The 23,460-nt window shown below is 45.5% G+C and overlaps 1 protein-coding gene across 1 annotated transcript in view; it reads left to right on the forward strand.

The window, feature by feature from the left end:
* The window catches only part of DGKI (diacylglycerol kinase iota), a 220,747-nt gene extending 197,819 nt beyond the window's left edge, over positions 1-22,928 (forward strand). The window contains exons 30-34 of the mRNA XM_075158235.1: positions 9,766-9,803; positions 11,350-11,470; positions 19,085-19,121; positions 21,003-21,102; positions 22,503-22,928. Coding sequence (XP_075014336.1) covers positions 9,766-9,803; positions 11,350-11,470; positions 19,085-19,121; positions 21,003-21,102; positions 22,503-22,619 — 413 coding nt within the window. The 3' untranslated portion in view covers positions 22,620-22,928. The remainder of the gene's footprint in view (positions 1-9,765; positions 9,804-11,349; positions 11,471-19,084; positions 19,122-21,002; positions 21,103-22,502) is intronic.
* Positions 22,929-23,460: the final 532 nt, after the last annotated feature.

The following is a 23,460-nucleotide window of genomic DNA, read 5'->3' on the forward strand; positions in this document are numbered from 1 at the left end:
GTATGGACTTCACACTCACTTGAGAGCGTAGCTTTTTGAGTGATTGAAATAGAAATTATTATTGATTTCTATAAAACTAGTGGGAAATTAAGAATGAGGGCTTGTTTTCTTATCATTTCTGTAATGCTGATATTTAACAGCTCAGAAGATTCCAGCTGTGTAAAAGCACTCTTCTAGTCAGGATCAGCTTTTAACTTCTTAACGTGTAAAACAGTAATTACTTTAAATTTCTGACTCTATGAATTTCACAAAGTCTACAACAGCAATAAAGAACTGGAAGTGTTCTGGAAGCTAATGATAGGCCAAGTTAAGTTTAATAACTCTCAAGAAATTTCATGATGTCACCTGCTGCAGTTTCTTCTTCATTATCAGCTCAGCAAGGTTTGAGCGAGGCAGTATTTCATGGGGTGTTCCTTAAGAGTTCCCCTGAGCAAATCTAGCAGGAGATGGTGGTGGACACTGAGGCTCAAATTCTGGGGGCCCCACACCAAAGCTCTCATGTCTCATATTTTTTATTAGCTGCCTCTAACCAGTAAGAAACATCCAGCACTGAAATGCAGATGGCATATCATATTCCAAGTGCTGAACTGGTGCATTAGCTGTGTCTTAGAAAGGGCTGGACAGTTGCAGGCACTGCCTGATAAATGAGGTTTCTACAGGGTCCCGATCAGTTCAGATCATCAGCTGTCTTACTGTGTCTTTTGAAAGAGCTGAAGATTTTATGAGCCCTAATTCTGTTGAAGTTATGGTAGTTGAATTCTGCCATACTTTCCCATGTGCTTAAATGTTGTCATACACTGATCAGATGCATTGTTAGCCTGGTATTTTTCAACCCATGGTAAGATGTATTATTGCAAATAATATTTTGCTCTCACACTGCATTTCATTCGTGGATCTCAAATTGGCTGCATTCATAGAATCATAGAATCATACAGGTTGGAAAAGACCTCTAAGATCATCGTGTCCAACCGTCAACCCAACACACCATGCCCACTAAACCATGTCCCTAAGGGCCTCATCTACACGTCTTTTAAATACCTCCAGGGATGGTGACTCCACCACTTCCCTGGGCAGCCTGTTCCAAAGCCTGACCACTCTTTCAGTAAAGAAATTTCTCCTAATGTTCAATCTAAACCTCCCTTGGTGCAACTTGAGGCCATTTCCTCTTGTCCTATCGCTAGTTACTTGGCAGAAGAGACCAACACCCACCTCGCTACAACCTCCTTTCAGGTAGTTGTAGAGCACGATGAGGTCTCCCCTCAGCCTCCTCTTCTCCAGGCTAAACAACCCCAGTTCCCTCAGCCGCTCCTCCTAAGGCTTGTGCTCCAGGCCCTTCACCAGCTTCGTTGCCCTCCTCTGGACACGCTCCAGCACCTCCATGTCCTTCTTGTAGTGAGGGGCCCAAAACTGAACACAGGATTCGAGGTGCGGCCTCACCAGTGCCGAGTACAGGGGCACGATCACCTCCCTACTCCTGCTGGCCACACTATTTCTGATACAGGCCAGGATGCCGTTGGCCTTCTTGGCCACCTGAGCACACTGCCGGCTCATGTTCAGCCGGCTGTCAACCAGCACCCCCAGGTCCTTTTCCTCTGGGCAGCTTTCCAGCCACTCTTCCCCAAGCCTGTAGCGTTGCATGGGGTTGTTGTGGCCGAAGTGCAGGACCCGGCACTTGGCCTTGTTGAACCTCATACAGTTGGCCTCGGCCCATCGATCCAGCCTGTCCAGGTCCCTCTGCAGAGCCTTCCTACCCTCCAGCAGATCAACACTCCCACCCAACTTGGTGTCATCTGCAAACTTACTGAGGGAGCACTCGATCCCCTCGTCCAGATCGTTGATAAAGATATTGAACAAGAGTGGCCCCAGTACTGAGCCCTGGGGAACACCGCTCGTGACCGGCTGCCAACTGGATTTAACTCCGTTGACCACAACTCTCTGGGCTCGGCCGTCCAGCCAGTTTTTTACCCAGCGAAGAGTGCACCTGTCTAGGCCGTGAGCCGCCAGCTTCTCTAGGAGAATGCCGTGGGAGACAGTGTCAAAGGCTTTACTGAAGTCCAAGTAGACCACATCCACTGCCTTTCCCTCATCCACTAGGCGGGTCACCTGCTCATAGAAGGAGATCAGGTTGGTCAAGCAGGACCTGCCTTCCATGAACCCGTGCTGGCTGGGCCTGATCCCCTGGTTGTCCCGGACATGGCTCGTGAGCACTCTCAAAACCAACCGCTCCATGATCTTCCCCGGCACTGAGGTCAGGCTGACCGGCCTGTAGTTCCCCGGATCCTCCTTCCGGCCCTTCTTATAGATCGGCGTCACATTGGCGAGCCTCCAGTCGTCCGGGACCTCCCCAGTTAACCAGGACTGCTGGTAAATGATGGAGAGCGGCTCGGCAAGCTCCTCCGCCAGCTCCCTCAGTACCCTCGGGTGGATCCCATCCGGCCCCATAGACTTGGGAGCATCCAGGTGGCGTAGCAGGTCATTAACTTCATCCTCTTGAATTATGGGGGGTTTATCCTGCTCGTCGTCCTTGTCTTCCAGATCAGGGGGCTGAGTACCCTGAGGATAACCACTCTGACTACTAAAGACTGAGGCAAAGAAGGCGTTGAGTACCTCAGCCTTTTCCTCATCCTTGGTGGCAACCTTCCCCCCCGCATCCAATAGAGGATGGAGATTCTCCTTGGCTCTCCTTTTGTCATTAACATACTTATAAAAGCATTTTTTGTTGTCTCTCACGACAGTGACCAGGTTGAGTTCTAGCCGGGCTTTTGCCTTTCTAATTTCCTCTCTGCACGACCTAACGCGATCCCTGTACTCTTCCTGAGTTGCCTGCCCCTTCTTCCACAAGTGATAAACTCTTCTTTTTTTCCTGAGTCCCAGCCAGAGCTCCCCGTTCAGCCAGGCCGGTCGCCTTCCCCGCCCGTTCTTCTTGCGGCACATGGGGACAGCCCGCTCCTGCGCCTTTAAGACTTCCTTCTTGAAGAACGTCCAGCCTTCCTGGACCCCTTTGCCCTTCAGGACTGTCTCCCAAGGGACCCTCTCGATCAGTGTCCTGAGCAGGCCAAAGTCCGCCCGCCGGAAGTCCATGGTAGCGGTTTTGCTGGCCCCCCTCCTTACTTCACTGAGTATTCTACCATTTCATGGTCGCTAAGCCCAAGCTGGCCTCCGACCACCACATCTCCCACCAGTCCTTCTCTGTTTGTGAACAGCAGGTCAAGCGAGGCATCTCCCCTGGTGGGCTCGCTTACCAGCTGCGTCAGGAAGTTATCCTCCACACACTCCAGGAACCTCCTCGACTGTTTCCTCTCTGCCGTGTGGTATTTCCAGCAGACGTCCGGAAAGTTGAAGTCCCCCTCGAGATCAAGGGCTAGCGACTGGGAGACTTCTGCCAGCCTCTGGTAGAATATTTCGTCTGCCTCCTCATCCTGGCTAGGTGGTCTATAACAGACTCCCAGCAGGATATCTGCCTTGTTGGCCTTCCCCCTCATCCTTACCCACAAGCACTCGACCTCGTCATCACTACCATCGAGCTCTAGACAGTCAAAGCACTCCCTAACATACAGGGCTACTCCACCGCCTCTCCTTCCTCGCCTGTCCCTTCTGAAGAGCTTATAGCCATCCATTGCAGCACTCCAATCGTGCGACTCATCCCACCATGTTTCCGTGATGGCGACTAAGTCATAGCTACCCTGCTGCACAATGGCTTCCAGCTCCTCCTGTTTGCCACCCACGCTGCGTGCATTGGTATAGATGCACTTGAGCTGGGCTGCCGGTTTCTCCCCCGACAATGGCGTGCGGTCCCTAGGCTCTTCTCTAGAGAGCCTGGTTTTATCCCCTTCCCCCTTCGAATCTAGTTTAAAGCCCTCTCGATGAGCCCGGCCAACTCACACGCGAGAATCCTTTTCCCCCTGTGAGACAGCTGAACTCCGTCCGTCGCCAGCAGGCCCGGTGCCGTGTAAACCTCCCCCTGGTCAAAGAAGCCAAAATTCTGCCGATGGCACCAGCCCCTGAGCCACGTGTTGATCCGATGAGTTTTCCTGTTCCTTTCGGTGTTCCGCCCTGCCATTAAAGGGATCGAGGAAAACACCACCTGTGCTCCCGATCCTCCCACCAGTCGCCCCAGCGCCCTGAAGTCCCTTTTGATCCCTTCGGGACTTCTCTCTGCAACCTCCTCACTGCCAGCCTGTATAACCAACAGCAGGCAGTAATCGGAGGCCTGCACGAGACCAGGGAGCTTCCTAGCAATGTCCTTCACCCGGGCCCCAGGGAGGCAGCAGACTTCCCTGTGGGATGGGTCTGGCCGACAAATTGGGCCCTCGGTCCCCCTCAGAAGGGAATCACCAATGACAATTACCCTCCTTTTTTTCTTAGCAGAGGCAGTCGTAATTTGTGGGGCTGGCTGCCTCGCCTCGGGCAACCCCCTGGGTGGGCCTTCATCTTCGTCCTCGTTCGTCTGGCCCTCAAGTTCCAGAGCCCCGTATCTGTTGTGTAGGGGAAGCTGGGAAGGTTGAGGTGAGGGTGGCCGGCCGGGGGTTCGCCTGGCACCCTGAGCAGGGACCTGTGTCCATTCCCCTCCATCGCCTGGGTCTCCTCCTTCTGCCTGGTGGCAAGAGGGCAGGGGTTCTTCCGCTTCTTGCAGAGCCTCCGTGTGCTGCCCTTGCCTCAGGGACGGCAGGGTGCGGCTCCACCAATCTATCTCCCTCTCACACTCCCTGATGCTCCTTAGCCTCTCCACTTCCTCTTTCAGCTCTGCCACCAGGCTGAGCAGATCATCCACCTGGTCGCAGCGCACACAGGCATCATCTCTGCTGCCCTCCTGTACAAGGGACAGCCTCAGGCATTTTAATCATGGATGTGACAAGTCCTTTGTGTGGTACTTATACTTTAAAACATAGTTTTAAATAATTCTGCTCCCTCCAGTGACGGTTCTTAGACCCCCGCTAAAGAATTGCCTGGAGATGGTGAAAGCTTCAAAATAGCCACACATTTTTATCAGCATTCTCTCTGGCTTAGTTTGTCTAGCAGTAGTGGGTGCAAATATGGCGTGGAAAGGGTCAGATCAGGTGTGCAATCTGACTGGTAAAATCTGGAAGATGTTTATGGTTTATGAATAACTTTTACTCACTTAAAAAGACACATTATTCCTGTACCACTGACAGAGGCAGACTGCAGAACTGTACTGTTCTTTGAGATTCTTTCCAGTGAAAGCCAACTCCTCTTACTTACTCACTAATGGTTATTTAACTAACTTACTAAATATCCTCCATGTCAACCTACTTCAAATAAAGAATCTTGTGATCCTGAGGTATTACCTACAAGGGTTTATGAGAACTTTTTTCTCCATGTTCTTTCTGTAAGTGTTCTAGCAGCAAAATTCTGGCATGACGGTAGCCTGGTGCTAAGCCCTGCTTATGTCCTTGGTGTTAAGCTGATCAGCAGCTTTGGGATCAAGAGGGAATTTTCCTACAGGGCACATGGGAAGGGCTGGTTGTTGGTTAAGGTTTTCCTTACTCGTGATGCTTCTGAGAATTTGCCTTGCTTTTGAAGTGAGCGAGATGGTGTCAATGTTTTCTGCCCCTCTCCTACTGTTTTCTTTTGATGCGTTGCAGTCGTGGGTCTGTCTTTGTTAGCCCTTCCATTTATGAGGCGTTCTCATGCTGCACCTGTATGTTATACAAAGAGCTCCCAAAATTCCTGAGACCATGAGTATTCCTGGTCCCAGGAGTATCATACCTTGGAAACCCTTAAAAAGAGGACCTCCCATTTTGTCCTTGTTTGGTTGTCCTTCTCGCAGGTGATCAGACATGTCTCCTGGCATCATGCAGTTCTGAAGGATCCCCTCTCTGTCTGAATTTGGCTCTTAATTTAGCTACTGCAAGTTGGAGGTCATTTTCCCTAGAACTTCTGTAATCTGTGGAGGGAGATGCGCAACAGGAACTATTGCAGGGACGCCAGGCTGCTTTCTGTGGAGGGTTATTTTCTCTTCTGACCATCCAGGCAGCCCTGTGGGACCTCCTAGGCATCTTGCAGCCTCTGAAGTTACTAGGTACAAACACCTCACCCCTTCATTATCTGTTTCCCAGGGTTTAATGACTGATTTTGGAGTGCTGTTTTAATACTGCTGACTTCACATGCAGAACCAGAGAGCAATTGTGATTTAGTAGGTTAATTTTATGGCTGGGAAACAAAAATGTTTATTGTAACTCAGTGACATTAACATATATTTTTAGAATATGAAATAAAAATAGCTGTTTCCAATAGAAACAGTGGGCACTAACATAGAAATAATGAGTGACACATGCCACAGGAAAGGTACCGTTTTTGGCATGTGTGGGTGTACTAGTAGGTGTTTTTCCCATGTCTCAAGCTGCACTAGCTTGCAGCATTACCAGAATTCAACATGGCTTTTTTAACATGGCTTTTTTTCTGTTAGTGCATTATCTGCTTGTAGTTGTTCAATATTTAATTTATAAATCAAGTGTGTGGGCGGGGTTTTTTTTGTTTGTTTTGGGGGGTTTTGTTTGTGTTTGGTTTTTTTTAAATGAGGTTTTTTTGGTAAGTTGGCCCATGGGGGTGGTTAGAACCTCGTCTCAAAATTCACCCAGTGGAAACTAAAAGTTGCTAGTCTCTAGCAGCTGTTACATACATAGTCTGCGTTTCTGGCTGTATATATCCTAGCAGGTAATTGTTTCTGTCAAGATCGATCTCTCTGGGCAGTGACTGACCCATTTGTTGGCAGTTTCAGCAGAGAGGTCAGTGATGGAGCAGGGACGGAGCAGGGGCTGTCCGCAAGGGTGTACCGGTAGAGAGGGTTGAGCTTCGCTGAGAAGGCAGACTGGGGAGTCTGCCACCACGGCAGACTGTGTGCTTCCTCATTATATGGACAGAGCACTTCAGTCTCCAGTCTTGTCAAGCTGTCACCTTTCATCAGCAATAAATCTGCTTGCTAAATAAATGAAAAAGGTAATAAAACATTTTTATTAGTCATGACAAATGCTTGTCTTAGGAGAAGTTGAGAAAATAATGACTTGATTTAAATATTTATTAAATCAAGTAATTTTGAGGCATTTTTAAGACCTGAAGGTATTTTATGATATGATAAAACAATTGCATAATTCATGTTATATATTACACCAGTGGTGCAGTGTTGCTCAGAAGAAATAAAACCATTCTCACTTTAATGTTTTTAATTTTAAGCTAGCCTGGCATTGCATGTTAACAGCATTTTTGTCCAATTTCTCAGTCTGCTCTCTCTTGTCAATGCCATCTGCTTGCTTGTTTTACCACCTCTTTAACAACCAGGTGATTTTTCCCATCTTCACCCTCCTCCTCAATATGCCCAGCAGTCCCGTTTGGGTTTATGGGGTTAGTGTGCTAAGCAATATTCATATGTTTATGTAAATGTGTTCTAAAGAACCTTTCTCCATTTCTAGTTCGATAGCCTCTAAATCTTCCAGCATCCTGACTTATAGCACTGAATTATTTTACTGTAGTCTAATCTGCTTGTTATGCCAGCTGGTTTTGTTGATCTGTAATGTATTCATTTATGCAATAGGTTCTACTCTAGCAAAGCACTTAATTTTAAGTGTGCAGGTAGACTTGGTGAAAAGAATGTGGTTAGCTTAAACCTAAGCACCTGCCTAAATGCTTTGCTGGATTGGAGGCTTAGGAAAGAGAGGAAAAGGTTGGTCTAATTATGTTGAATGTGTTTTAGAGCTCCTTTATCCTAATAGCCTTATCACCAGACCAACCTCTGGTTACGGATACCCAACACAGAAGATTTCTCATGGCTTGCCAGACTTTTCTTTTCACTTCATCGTTTTCTAGATCTCTCTCCTGGCTTTTCTTAAAAACTATAATCTTAAGCATGGTTTGCATAAGAAAATGTATCTCTGCCTCTTAGGAAGTAACTTCAAGGAAGCCGTGTCTTAAAATATGGATGTAGAATGCAATGAAAAGCTGGTGTCACCAGTTCATTTGATGTTTGCGTGTGTGAGGAGAGCAAAATACTTATACAAGTCCAGTTTGCAGTAGTCCACAGAATAAATGTGGCAGTGAGACCAGATTGGCGAAAAAGGAAGAAAAAAGTAAAATGAATGACACAGGGGTGAAATTCTGCTTTGCTATTAATTTGGGCTGAGTCAGTATTAGAACTATTGGAAAAAAAAGAAGGACATAAACCACTGAAAATGAAATCTGAAGAAAAGATGTACATGTATTTTTCCAGTTCTAACTCCTACCTGCTGGTGTTTGTCTTTTTCTGTTCCTCAAATCTGTGTGCCCTCGCTCCCACAGATGCCAGGGGGATTTGCAGGACTTAGTTTAACTCATGGTCACTGCAAAACTGCCCTAAATCCAATGTTACAAGAACTGCTGCTACTGCTTTCCCAAGTCAGAACTTAGCTGGACTGGGTTTTTGCTTTTCCCGCTGCTGCATGGCCAAGGCATGAGGCATTGCCGAGAGCAGAAAGCCACGCACAACCCCAGGTGTTTTCAAAGAAAGGGACGTTTGTTGAGTCGTCTTTGCACACCCTTCCTCTTCGGCAGTGTTTAGCTTGGATATGTTGTTGTTTCTGAAGCCGTAACAAGCTCCTCGTGGAATTCACACTGTGCAGTTTCCTGTGTGTTATTTTTCAGAGGCAAGGCTATACTGTGGTTTTCTGTCCCCCTTGTTCCTCCCTACGTGAGCTTTTGGCACCTTTATCAAGGATGGCACTTGAGCAAAAGCTTAACTTGATTGCGCTGCCTAGACTAGAAGATAGAAATGGGCTTAGGCACTCTTGAAAAAGCATGAACTGAGGCAGATGTTTAAAGCTTTCTAAGATGCAAACCAAGTAAGTGCTTTCTCAGAAAAATTATTCATAATTGTTTTTTACTATATATATCATGATAGGTAGAAGGAGGAAAAAAAGAGAAAATAGTTGCACAGCAGTAGATTTGTAACAACTTCTCATGTTTGTGGTTAGTTGCCACCATGGTGTTTTTAGCTGAATGCAGCCTATACATAGGGCAATACAGAGTCCCAGGCTTTTGCCTTCTTTCTTTTTAATGGGCGCGGGGCAGACAGTAGTGGGTGTGAGCAGCTCCCGGCTCTGTGCACAGCTCTGTCCTGCCTTGCCGTGAGCCTTTGTTCACTTTGCCTCTCTTTGTCTCTCTTTCCTTCTGTGCCTGTTTAAATTGCAAAGGCTAAAAAGGTGGGGACTGGCTCCTGCTCTGTGTTTGACCCTGCCTGCCAAACCCGGGGGACTTGCTGCCCACTGGCATGTCAAAATGTTTTTGTAATACAAATAATTATTAAGAAATTTCTATTTTGCCACCTAATCATCTGCAACTTGAGACTCTCAATGTATTTGAGAGTGACTGACCACTCCACCATCAGTATGAACAAAGTCTGAGAGGTCTGAGGATGCTTTCAGGTTCTCTGTTTGACATTGATGTCTTCCGTGACAGCTCAGGTGCCAGAGACTTGGGCCCACCCTGTGGACACTGTTGAAAGGTCCCTGAAGTGTCTCAAGGCAAAAAGTCAGATAGAAGCATGCAGTTCCAGAGCAGCATTGGAAACACTGGCTTGATGTCCCTACAGCTTTCGTGCGACATGGGAAGTCTTCCATCTGCCTGTCAGTGCAGGATTCGCTTTGGTTTTGATAGTATATGAGAATGCAAGTGGATTGAGGCATTGGTCTTGCACATACTGTGAGCTATGTTCTCAGCTGTGAGGCTATATGCATAATGCTTTCTGCCTAACATTAGTTTTCTGTTTGTCTTTTGCAGCACTTTTACAGGCAGTCATAGCTGGTGATCTGCTGAAGGTAAGTACAGAGCACCGAGTGTCCACTTTTTCACAGCTTTTTGCAGGTCTGATATACTGTAAATTTTATCACACCTCTGCTCAAAACATAAATAGACTGCTGTAGGGACTGCTGGCAAGTGCCATTTTACAGCTTTCCAGGAAACCCTGAATATTAGGGGAACACATCAGTCAGGTGAGATGTGAAATTTGAGTGAATAGGATCTGGTGTTAGACAGCACCTTTCAGCCCAGGATTCATAGCGCACTGCACAGAGCAGTGTGGCAGTTACTAACAGGGAAATTACTATACTGGCAAATGCAACACTGAACAGCAGGGTAGTTCTGACAGCCTTACACAGTAAAGGATATTTTATGGCAGTGAGGTTGGTGGCCAAGCCCCTAGAGTTGCTAGAGACTTCTTAACTTCTACCTAGGCAACCACCAGACCAGGTAGAACAAACCTCAACTTGTTGTTTTATTGTCTGATGGATGTCTCAAAACATGTAGTGTCTTGGTATTGTTAGTCATTGGGAGAAAAGGTACCCATGCAAAAATGTTTTGTGCCCAAAGTCTGAAGTTCCATGTCTGACAGTTATTCAGGCTGTGTTTTTCAGTAGCCAAGTCAGGATTTGAAAACAAGCCCTCGAATTTGGATGAGGACTGTGATTAATGATTGCAATTTTATCTGCGAGAAGCCAGCTTGGAGCCATTTGTAAAAATGACAGTACTGTTAGGCCAACTCTTTGCCTGCAGGTGCCCCTTCTATACCTCTGCCCCTGCGCTTGTGGCTGCAGCATCTAGGGAGCAGTCTTTCAACCAGCAGTCATAAAAATATTGTCCCCTTTCCGCTTCTTGAAAACTTTTTGCCTGAGTTTACTCTGACAGGGAAACTTCTTGCCCTTCTTCAGATGTACTGCATCATAAATGATGCCCCACAGTCGCAATCCTCTCCCTCTTTTCCGCAGTGTTCTGCACTGCAACCCGCCCCCCCCCCGAGCTTGCAGCATTTCTGAGACGTGGCCGGTTGCTGTTTCCTACCCGTTCTTTCCCCGCGTAGTGCTTCCCTCTCCGCCACCCCGGGTAGGGACAGAGAGTGAGAAGGGAGACCTGGGGCCGCTGAACCCCACCTCCCTGCAGATTTTTGAGTTGGAGTTTTCTGGTTTATTCAGAAAGTGTTTGTCTCCTGTGCTGAGGAAAAATCGGAATTTTCAGTAGAGACGCCAGAATTTTCTATCAAATACATACATTTTAAAATATCCCAACAGCTTCACCAGAAGTGGTTTGCAAGCATTGCTAGCAAGCAATAATTCATCGCCAGTAGAGTAGCAATGTCTCATTGTTTAGGAAATACAAACTGCTCTTCTTAACCCATATAATTGTCAATACTTCTAGTTTCAGATTTTTTTTCATTGGGTTTAAAAGCTGGCTTTAAAGTAATATTTTATTTCATTTTATTCCATTTTTGTACTGACCTCCTATGAAAATTAGTAAATAATTTCCCTGCGTATTTGTTTTTCTGCTCCCCCCATCTTATCCTTCGTATGGCTTTTTTTTTTTTTTTTCCAGTTCATAGAATGCTGTAAAAAGGGAGCCAACTTGTTAATCCAAGGACCTGATCACTGCTCCTTGTTGCACCATGCTGCCAAGACTGGGCATGGCGAGATTGTGAAATACATCCTGGAGCATGGTGAGTCACAGTGAGCAAAGCCACAGAGCGCTGTACTTCAGCCAAGTGTCAGTCAGGTAAAAGCCCACCGTGCGGCTAGAAATGCCCTCGCTCATCTGTGGTCACCCTCAACAAAATGTCCACCTGCAGCATCTGTGAGCAGGAGGCTACGAATGTGGTAGCAATGACAGCGATAGCTCCAGATAAAGGGAAAGTGTGGAAACAAAAATAAAGACGGCTTTTGAGGAGGATGGGTGTTTTCACAGTTGCATCAGTTGTGAAGAAGCAGTGTGATGCTCTAGTTAGAACATAGGCATAGGAATCCTCTGAACTAATTTAGTTTTCAATTAGAGCATATGTTGTAGAAAGCATCTAATCTCCGTTAAAACATTGACAGCGATGGAGAGCCCCTCCAGCCATTGGTATTATTTCAGTGTTTAATAACACACTGGTTAGGAATCTCTGCATTTATTTCTAGACTGGATTTGCCTAGCTTCCCTTGCAACCTTCCAATATTATGTCTCTGTTAGATTCAAGACCACACGATAACAAAAATTTATGATTTCCATTTTATATTTATAGGCTGTGATCATGCCACTTCCCTTTTTTCCTTTCGACTCTTTTTATCTTTGTCAGTAACAGGATTGCAGCCATGCTTACACAGGCTATGCAGCAATTTGTGTGTGTACATGCGTTTGAGGCAGTCACATTTAGGAGTTTCTGCCTGTTGAATCACCGTGATCTTGTCCACTGGTTGCTGGAGAGTGGTACAGTAATATTGTCACTGCTCTGCACGCAGAGCTAAAGTCCCAGTGCTCAGCCTTCTGCACTGTAGGAAATGTTTTCTAGTCCTTTAAACATTCTTGTAACTCTTCTCTGATCCCTTTTCAAAATATCAATGGCTATTTTGACTTCTGGATGTCAAAATGAGCTATATTATTTCAGCAGCAGTGCTAGCACTAAACACAGAGACTGCCTCTGGCAATTGGAGCAAGTGTTAGCTAATGCTTGAAAGTTACTGCAGAAATTGTACAGAGAGAAGAAAAAAGCACAACTCAAGAGGCAATAATCCATCTGTTAACATTTATGTTAATTGGAGAGGGATTTAGCTCGAGCTTGACTCCTAAGTTTAGCTGTTTACATATAGGCGTCGTGTAATCTATGGGTCTAAGTTCCATGTACTGTCAAGAGAGATCCATGACTCAATTCATTTGCTCCTGTATGACAGAGGTACTAGAGGAGACCTGTCCTCTTTCAGTGGCAGATGGAAGTGAGGAGGGCATCTTCAGTAGCAGCAGACTTCTAGCATAACTAGCTCAAGGGAGACCTTAGTCAAAGTAGTCATTGCAGCCCAGCAAGCGATTCAGCTGACAGTTACCTGTGCGCTTCATTCATTTAGCTAAACATAACTATCTAATGTCATTTGCCCTTGGATATCCAGGGCATCTGCATGGGTCTACAAGATAACGTACAAAGCCTGTAGGAGACCATACTGGACTGGCAGCTGGAACCCAAGCAAGCATCCCTGTCATCCCAAATGCATCCCAAGACCTGCCCGTAGGCATATCGAATGGCACAAAATATCTGTGTGTGGGCAACTGAACTGTGCCCCAGATACCTGACTGAGGGGGTCTGAGCTACTACTTTCCTCTTTTATGTATAGATACCTACACATGGGTAGCTAAGTGTAGCTGGCCTTATATCCAAATATTGGCTAGTTTTCTCCCCAGTTGTAACAAGTCTTACCAGTGCTAACTCTACCTCCTATTTAACTTCTCTGGATTATCTCATTAGTCACATTGCATATACGTGCCTCTGAATTCTGTAGACAGGCATAATTTCACTTCATTTTCTTACTGCCTGTGGTCTCTTCTCACAGTGCACATGACCTGTGCCAATTCACTGTCATGGCTGCCTCTCCAGGATTTTTCTTAAGCACATATACCTTAACTTACTCACAGTCTGACCCAGTTACCATTCCTTTGGTGAAGGTTTAAAAAGAGATCATTTAAGCTGGTAAGGATGTGAGCGGGGAATCCACGGGAATTTTTGAAGTGAATAGAGAAATGTGAGGGATTACGGACTGTTAGACAAAGACAAACCAGAAGGTTGAGCAAATGTCAGCTCAGTTCCTCTCTCCCTTTATCCCCAAGGATGGCAGGAAGCTTTTGCAGCTTTCCAGACATATGTCCTCTGGGCTTCTCCAAATGCATTGTTTGTTTAACATTCTTTGGGGATCAGAGAATGCATGGGACAATGCTCTATCAGGGGCCTCCTCTCTTCTCCCACCAAGCAATTAATGAAACTCATTTCTACCCTGGGCGCTTCTCAGTCACAAAGAAGCTCTCTTGCTGAATCATCATCATCATAATGTCCTTGTTTTTATGTTGCGTTCTCTGGCATCTGGCATCTTCTCAACATTAATTAGTGTATAAGACCCAATCCAACGCTACTAATATCTGAGGCTTTCCCTGTATCTAGCTTCTCATTTCTGCTGATATCCACCCTTGATAAAAATGGGTCTTACTCCTGTTCTAGCAATTACCTCTGCCCAGCCATACTTCATTTGCAGTTTGTCTGCTTCCCATGGAAGAGACATGGCTGGAGAGTGTTAATATTAATAAGAGTTCTACTGCAAAATACCCTCCAGCACACAGGACAGAAAACCTGTTATTAATCACACAGGGAAAATCGTCTGAATATCTTTAAAAAACGACGACAACAACAACAACAAAACAAGACAAAACCCACCATACCAGGAATTTTAACTGCCTAGTGTGAAACTAGTGGGATGAATCAAATGCGATACAGGAGTGGGGAATCCCCCCTGCCCATACTTTGGGATTATGAAGGAGAGAAAATGGTGTAGTGATCTCTGACTGTCCTTTGACAGTCCTAAGACGGCTTTATGCTTTCTGCAAACATGCAGGGGACATTAATGCGGGAGGTTATTCTGTGATCTTGATCAGAATGATTTCAGATGTTAAGGGGAGGAAAATAACCCTTCTTAAATTAGAAAAAGCAGAGATGACTCACACAAGGAGACTGCTATGCAGTATTGCCAGATACTTAGCAGTGGACTAGCACAAGCCTGGAATAGCAGCTGAAGCACCAGTGTCGTAGGTGTCCGGACGACAGCTGCATACTGCCGCAGGAACAGTTGTGCTGGCTGCTGTTCCTGCAAAACAGTTTCTCTCTATCCCCTGTGCAGGAAGGGCAGATACACAGACCTATATGTTGTTCAAGACCGCCTTCCTAAATCAGGGGTCTTTTGCTTGTAGTAGGAGGGTCACCTTTTAAGATCTGTCTGTAGCTGGGCTAAGGAACAGTTAGCTTGAAACTGAGGGCCAAACTCAGTAGGTATCAGAAGCACATCTGTTTATCGCTGCAGTCAGCAACTGCCTCACCCCCTAATGCATACACATTAGAGAACAGTTAACTGTTTACTTGCTTAACACAAACAGAATTAGGGAAGACTTAAGAAGCTCTGTTAGAAAAAGGACCTCCTAAATCATCATCTGTATTTGGAATCAACGACTTGGCTTGGAGTCGTTATCTGGCAGTTCTGAACTATTTATAATTTATAACCAGTATACAAGACATTCCAAGATTTGCCTTCTCCTTGTCTTCTCCTCTTCTCTAGAGGCTCAAAAGACAAACAAGAACTCTGTAGTTCATCTAGGGTATTTTAATTTTAAACAGAAGAGAGGAAAGATGTTTACGGTTGCCTTAGGAGTTTGTGGTGGGAACTTCTGATGGAACAATCAGTCAGTAGAGCATCTCATCCTGAACATTTCTGTGACCTCAAACCTCAGTGACCTTGCTCCATTATGTAGCATCCTCTGGTAAAAAAGATGATGCTTTTGTTACTCTTAGCACTGCAAAGTCAACAGTGAAGAGCCATCAGTGAGTTTGGATTTGCATCCTGACCAGGTTTAGGAGTTCCAAAGAAGCAAATTTTGCCATGACAGAGAGGTATGTCAGAGACAAAGTTTGAATAGCCATAAGAAAGCAACACTGAAGGAGAGTGAGTTTGCCTGACATATGCTAGTATGTCCAGATTTGCAGAATGTTTTAGGGTAGTGCACATTTGTGAGGGGCCTAAGCAGAAAACAGCTTAGTTTTCCTAGAAGGCACAAGGTATAAAATAGTCTATTTTAAGTTGCAAGTTTACCAAATTTTAGGTCAACATGGCTGAGAGACAGTTACGATGGAAGACATGCTCCCATAACCTGACTACCCTCTGTGTTACAGTGGAAATTCTGAGGTAAAAGACACTAGCAGTGAAAACCAGACACTGTTAATCTTCGTATCGGGTAAAAATGAGGCATGTGGAGTTGTGGGGCAAGGCTTGAAATAGTTCTGACTTTGCAGATTACTATTATTTTAAAAATATTTCCTCTCTGAAGGTAAGGAACCAAATCCAGTTTTGTCCCCCAGATAACAACCTCAGTCAAGTTATTAGACAAAGAGGGTTTAGACAGGTAAACACCCAGAAATGCTGCTAATATCCAACATTGCTGCTTAAAGAAACACCCTTCTTCCCCAGTTCTGTGAAGGACTGACAGGACAAAGGACTGGCAGGGGTTAATAGCCGTGTGTCTCCTGTGGGTAGTTGTAACTACATCCATCGGAGAGGGCAGGGTATGCTGCGGGCCTGGAGGCCTTTTGGACTGCATGGTGCTGTATATTTTGGAAATGCCTCTGAAATATGGTCATTTAGTCTCTCTTTTATGTTGTAGTGAGCTCAGCTAAAGGGCAGCTGCTTTTGAGTATCTCCTTCTCTTCCCTCCTCCCATCCCCAGCTCAGGCTGCTTTGCCTCCTGAGAAACTGGAGAGGGGCTTTGGTGGAGTGAAAGGGGGTAAAAGGAGAGAAGGAAAAAAGTTAATAATTCTACACAGACAGTCTATCGGAGATGTTAAGGAAAGAAAGTAATCTCAGCTGGGCTTCCCCTCGGTGCGTCATGCTTTTCAGCTCCTTTCATGCGAACTTCTCCCCACCCCCCCCATCCAGCCATTCTTTAGCCCCCGAGTCGCTCGCTCTCTTTCTCTCTCTTTTTTTTCCTCCCTCCACCTCTCCACACATTTCTGTCTTTTGTTTTTATTCCCCCCCCTGCTGTTTTCCTTGATAGAAATCTCACTCATGCATTTCCCTTCCGGATTTCTATGGGGTTATTTTGTCCTCTCTCTCTCCGCGCCTTGGTCCCCTTTTCTTTCTCTGCCTCTTGTCCCGGAGTAAAACAGCCGCCTCCCCGCTGGGTCAGGATGACAGTGCCGTTAGCTTTCCCAGTGCCAGCCCTTCCCACATCTGTGCAGCTTTTGTCCCGGGGCAGAGGGGGATTTGGAATGGTCGGTTGGCAGCGCCAGGGAGACTGATGTAAAAATGAGGTCCAAAAAAGAAGGGAAAGGGAATTAGGAGGAGGGCGTGAGATGGTTTAAGAGAAGCACAAGTGAAAATAAAATAAAGAAGTAAAGGGCACAGCTCAGGCTGTGTGTGAGTTGGGACATTCCAGCTTCAGAGATAGGCCAAGAATGAAACGAATGAATCCTGGTACCACGTTGTGCTGCTAATCGATTAACCCCAATATCTGGCCCTTATGAATGACTGGGGTGGAGTCAGGGCCCTCCCATGAAATGCTTTATTTGGGACAGTATCCAGGAAAGCACCCTTTGCATGCAGGCAGGGTGTACCTGGCACCTCCTCAGGTCTGTACGCGCAGGCGTGCCTGCTCAGTCCTCAGCACTCAGCTCCTCTGTCCTAGCCTTGCTGTTTCTTCCTGCTCCAGACCAGTTTTCCCACCCTTGGCTTCCCATCTCTCCAAACCCACTCTGCCCCAGCTTCTCCTCCCTCTCAGGTCATATTCTTCTAACTTTTCTCCATTCTTCCTCCTAATGTTTTAACACCTTTTTCCGTTCTCCTCCACTTAGCAGGGCAAGTACCTCTCTGCCCAATGCAGCCAGCCCAGTCACCCTGTTCCACCTTTGCATCACAACCTTCCTTGTCCCATCCATGAACAGAAATAATAGTTTACTTGGCAGTGTCTTTTCTAACACACTGAAGGCTATTCCTGATTATCTTTCACTGGGACGTGGCGTTGCAGCAAGCCACGGAGAATTGCCTCTATTTTTGAGAGAACGTGATTTTCTTTTCTCCTGGAAGATGTAAGGGAGTCTTTTTGTTCATCTGTTGGGTTTTTTTCTCTTTTTAGTTTCTCAGGCATTATTTTTCTTTCCTCTCAACGAGGGGCCTTGCTTAGCCCCCTGTATCCTTCTTCATGCTTATGGGAGCTCAGAGGTCGTGAGTGATTCTTCTTTTTGATGGGGAGGATTGAACACATAACGGCCAAGTGAGGAGATGAGGATGTGTGGTGGTAGAGTCAGGCTGCTGTGCTTTAAAAATTGACAGTGGCTAATGAGTTTGGAGAACTGCCATGATAGGTATGCAATGCCCTGCGCACTGGGGTCTAAGCATGATACTTTTTTGACCACCCCTTTCTCATGATGACAGAAGATGAAATGAAGGAGCTACCTGCAGCTCCCGGAGCCGAGGCAGCCGGCTGCCCGGATGATCCTGCTTGTGTATGTTGTGAAAGGAGTGAGGGAAAGACAGGCTGCTCTGATCCATTTTGACACATACTCAGAGTGAAAGGAGTGTAGAGAGGTGGTGTGTAGGCCTTTGTAAGCAAGTAGTGTGAAATTCCTCAGTTTCAGGTGAGATTTGCTGTAAGCGCTTGAGGACTCTTGAATTTCAAAGTCAAAGTGTGCTGAAGAGAAATATTCATGCACAGGAAGGAAAATTCCTGTAAAGTTTCACTGTTCCCCTTGCTAACTGCCCCATACCATCTGGCACGACACTCCAGAGCAGTGGAGAGAAGAATAATAAGCCAGACTGCAAAGGGAAAAGTTTTTCTCATTTCAAATGCTATCTGGATCCTAGCCTTTCCCTATCACTGTAATTCACTGATGGAATTTGCTGCTATAAACATCTGCCTGTAGTGAATATCAAGGACAAAAGAACATTAGCATAAATGCATTATTTTGTCCCACTTAACACAAATCTTTTCCGTTTTTCTTAATTTTACTTTCCTGATCATTGCTAGCCAGTAGAGTACAGGATTTGCATATCAATATAAAGACCGCTGGGAATATTCCACCCTGATCTACATTCTGTATAACGCTATTAAATGGAGTAGCACAGGGATGTCATTCAGGACGGAATTTGGCTAATTTCAACTTCCTAATGACATTTTCCCTCTAGTACTAACAATAGATTTTAACTTGCAATATATCAGGGTTTCCAGTGTATCAGCATTCTCAATGCACTGTACTTATGTGGACCACTTAATTGAGCAAGGTGAAGAGTGAGAAAATAAACTCCATGAATATTCATTCCCAGTATAACTTAGAGGCTGCTACTCCCTGGTGCTGACACTCCAACAGTGACTCTGCATTCAGAATTTTGCTAGTGCAAGGGCTTGTACAAGCAAATATTACCTTGAAGGTTAGCATATTTGTGCAAATTGAGCTTTCAGTTGGCTTCTTTTACATATTCGCACTGGGAATCTTCTTCTGGTAGTTGTACTCTTCTAGTCATGCAGACAAATGCTATATGACATACCTGACTGTCTTTTGCAGGTCCATCTGAATTACTGGACATGACAGACAGTGAAACGTAAGTACACCCTACGCTGCCCTTCACATTATGTGCATTAACCTAGCAGACTTCTCTTGTTTTTCAAGTGCAAACTTTCAAATAGAAAAGCTTGTAAAATGGCACATCTCTTAAAAAAACAAACAAGCAAACAAAAGTCCCCCCAAACCCAAACCACTACCTCATCTGTGGTTTTCTGGCCTAAACCAAATGTTTCTTGAGCTCCAAAAAGGACTTCCTCTCTATTGCTTCCTATGCCTTCTTAATCTTTCTGGAGGAATACAAGTCCTGCGTTGTGGTTTGATGTTTCCAGAATCCAGTTACTGAGGAAGCAACCTGAAGGGTAAATTCCAGAAATCAGGAAATTACTTTTTTTGCTTTACACCTTTTCTTCAGTTCCTTCTTAATTCATCCAAAGTGCTCTGCCTTAGCTGTCCCAAGTGGCCGCAACCTGCGCAGTTGAAGATTTATCTCGAGTAGTTAGAACCTTGATCACCTCTGATATTTTGAAAAAAAAAACTTTACTTTCCAATTCCCAACTGCTCTACATCTTGTTGTATAATAAAGGTGTCACAAATAGTATATAAGGGAAGCATGAATAATCCTGGGAAGTATATGGAATATATGGGAAGCAAAAGTAACCTTTCTTACAGGGGTTAAACCTACATTCCTCATCCCCCAGTGCCCTCCTCTGCTAACTGAGAACGCCAGAAAGGTTCTGCACAAGGTGCATGTGTGCAGTCCACGGGTGATGGAGTATGGGTGGGCTGCCTGTTTCTCTTCATGCAGCAGCAGAGCACAGCCACTGAAATAAAGTGCAAGTGAACATGGCTATGAGGGCTTCCCTTTACAAAGGTCCCTCTACCACTAACTCTTGAAAATGGGAGGTTCAAGCCGTAACTGACAGCATAAATTTGTCTGTTGATCCTCAGGGGGAAATCAGATAGTATCCCATTCTGAATCTAGTTCTCATGCAGCAGAGGCAGATTCATTGCAAGGTTGCCTATTAATATTTCAACTTGCCCTGTCATGTTCTGAGGCTGAAATTCCTTTATGCACTCTCACTTTCTGGGTAGATGGGCGCAAGGTTTGTCCTACTACACGTGTTTCTTGTCATTTGTTATTTTGGAGGTGATGTAGTGGCCCTACTTGTTGGACACTAGTATTAAGGACACCTTTTCAACCCACTCAAAGCATACTTTCCTCCTCTTCCTAGGCAAATCTATCTAGATTTCTTTAACCTTGGTTCTATAGTGAGCCTCACAATCCTGTTACATATAGCCCCAGTCTGAGTGAGGAGCTTTGCAATCAATCTGCTCCCACTACGCAGCCTTCTCTTTTGAAAAGCATGTGTTCAAGCTTCTCCAGTAGCTCACCAGTCCAGCGATGGAAAACAAAAACACAGCTCTTGCTCTCATACATCCAAGAGAGCAGGCTATCAGAACCAGGGCAGCAAATGCACCAGTCATGGCTTTGATGGGCAGGATTTTTCTAGGATGTGTCCAAGAATGCGGTTGAGGAAAGAAATTGCAGGAAGAAACAAACACTGTTGCTGTTTTGCCTGCTGTAAAATAAGGTGGTAGCTAGTTTGCCTTTGCAGCAGTTAGCAGAACTGATGGTTGGATGGAAATGTGACATTCAGTCTTTTGAATGCGTAAAACCTGTGCATGTTTCTTTCCCACACCTCAGAAGTTCTTCGTCTGCTATTTGTGCATTGCAGGCTTTCCTACTGAGTCAAAGGATGTAGATGCTAAGGGAGAGAGTGCACAAGTCTGCCTCTGCCAGCAAGAGGGAACCTCACAGAAATACAGCATCCTTCTCTGTCTGTCCTCCACACCTCATACTTCGTCAATGTACATTGGTGTGATGTGTCTCACTGCTGGTTTCTGTACTTTGGTCTAGGGGTGAGACAGCACTACATAAGGCAGCCTGCCAGCGCCACCGTGCCATCTGCCAGCTCCTGGTGGATGCGGGAGCCTCTCTGAGAAAGACGGACTCCAAGGTAACCCAGCCCCGTCAACCAGTTATAAAATACTGCAGCCAAGCGAGACCGATCAGCATCCGTCCCTGCTGTGTGCATGATTGAGGTCTCCTTGTGTGTGCCAAGAGCAGCTCTTTTTAAACAAGCTATTTTTATTTAGAAAACTGTATTGATTTAAACAAGTACAAGAGGCTTCGGTTCAGTCCCCAACGTGGGTCATCTTCACCATAGTGAGAGCCTGGCCTCAAACTATTCGGTGCGTTGGGTGTGAATGAGGCATCTCCATGGCACAGCATCCTCCTCCTCCTGTGTGGTCAAAAGAGAGGCCTGTGGGCAAGGACCACCTGGGGGAGCCTTGGTTTGTGATTGCATAGCGTCTGTGAGGCTTGATTATTGTGGCTGACTTGCTTTATGAGGATGGCCAACCATTTTCTTTTGCCCTTGCTTGCCCCTATGCTCACTGATGTGACACTAACCACAACCCTCTCTCGGCGTATGCTTGGCTGAGAAAGAAGCCTGGGCAAAATTAAACCCTAAGAATATTCTGTCAATACAACAAACTGATCACTTGGGAACATGGTCCAGAAACTGCCCCTCTGGCATATCTGAACATAAGCATCCCGTGGTCAGCAGCTGGATCTCTGGGTGCCAGAGTCAGAAGCACCTTTGCTGCAGCAAGACAATTAAAAACAATTCCTACCATGTAATGCTGTATGGGTAGCCTATAAGGGGGAAAGAGATAATCTCTTTTTCAGATGAGCAAAAGATAATTTCTGCGACAGCTGAAATCCAGACAAGTGGCTTCTGACTCGTTAATCTTCATCTGCCCAGAAATCCAAGCAGCAGGAGTGTTTTTGTGGAGATACATTAATGTGTTTGCAATATTTTTTCATAGTTTAGGATCAAGGCTTGTGGTCCAATTTAACAGTACTCTTAAGGTAGCTCAGATAATGGAGTAGCAAATTGATGCACTGAAAAATGATTTGTACTTGAGATAGAATGAGACACGTTGAACTCATCTCAAATGTTGGGCTTCTCTCTCTGCACATCCTTAGCAAAGCGTATCGTCTGTGAAGTGCACCATTCAAGTGTTAGCTACGGTACTGTGTGTCATATTCATTCCCATAGGGATTGTAGCCCTAGAATGAAAAGTCAGTTCCCTCCAGCATGTGAGCCCTTCTGTGTGATGTATCAAATAGCATGTCCTTGCAGAACTGCATGATTTGTCCTAAACCACACAAGGACTTTGAAAGAGAATCTCATGATAGAAAAACTTGACTTAACACCAACTCGTACAACAACTAAGTAAATCATCGAAATTTGCTTCTATCCTTCCTGTAGTAATTTCTCTGGGACGTGCTTTCATCTGTTCTTCTAAATGTGTTAGCACAAGACTCTCTCTTCATGTTTCTTTATTATAGGGTAAGACCCCTCGTGACAGGGCTCAGCAAGCTGGTGACCCAGATCTGGCCTCCTACCTGGAGAGTCGACAAAACTACCAAATGGTTTCCCACGAGGATCTGGAGACAGCAGTCTGATGTCTGAAAACATCAAAGAGGATCCTTGGAAATCACAAGGCTGCACCTGAGGCACTCAGGCATCATGTGAGGAAGAAGCTGATGGAATCAACGTGTCTCTCACTCTCGTGGAAAATACCTGAGGACATGCCACCAGTTTCTAAGGGCTACTGAGTCTTGCCACGGAATGGTTAGGTTCCATAAGTTAGCCCATGATGGATGAGGCGGGACACTCAAAGGTCTGTGGAATCCATGGGCCACGGAAATTTACCTTTATTGCTTCCAGCAAGTAGCATGAACTTCTCCCATGTTCATCTGTACAATTTATTTAAAAAAAAAAAGGAAAGAGAAAAGAGGGTGTGGGGGAACCAAACTAACTGGGACATTAAAACACCCAACCAGGCCTTCCTCTATCCCTACAGTTTCCTGTATTCCTTTTATTCTCCCATTCCCCTCACTTCTTATCAGTTAAATAGTACCTGTTATCTCTGTGTTAAGTCTTCACAAATGGTCAGGCAGTAGCAAAAAATTTGAGGAGCTCTGGATGCCCTTAGGAAAAACCTGACGTTTTTACCAGCTGCATTGCCTCCCTTGCCGTCCTCTCGGAAGCTGCGTCCTCGGTGCTCAATCACCGGGGAGTTTTCTCACTTTTGGAGAGGACTCTGCCTATTGCCTTGTTTCCCAGGGTGTGGGGCAGAGTTAGATTTACAGCAGTAACAAAACCTAACCTCCTCATTGTTGCTGGGTATACGGTTACGGTATCCTCATGAGACAGTCATTTGTATGGAAAGGAGTTATATGGGATACACCACATTGTATGGCAGAGCAGAAAGTTACCAGTAAGGTTTCTCCACCTTCTGCC

The sequence above is a fragment of the Calonectris borealis genome, chromosome 1 (assembly GCF_964195595.1).
Source record: "Calonectris borealis chromosome 1, bCalBor7.hap1.2, whole genome shotgun sequence".
Lineage (NCBI taxonomy): Eukaryota > Metazoa > Chordata > Aves > Procellariiformes > Procellariidae > Calonectris > Calonectris borealis.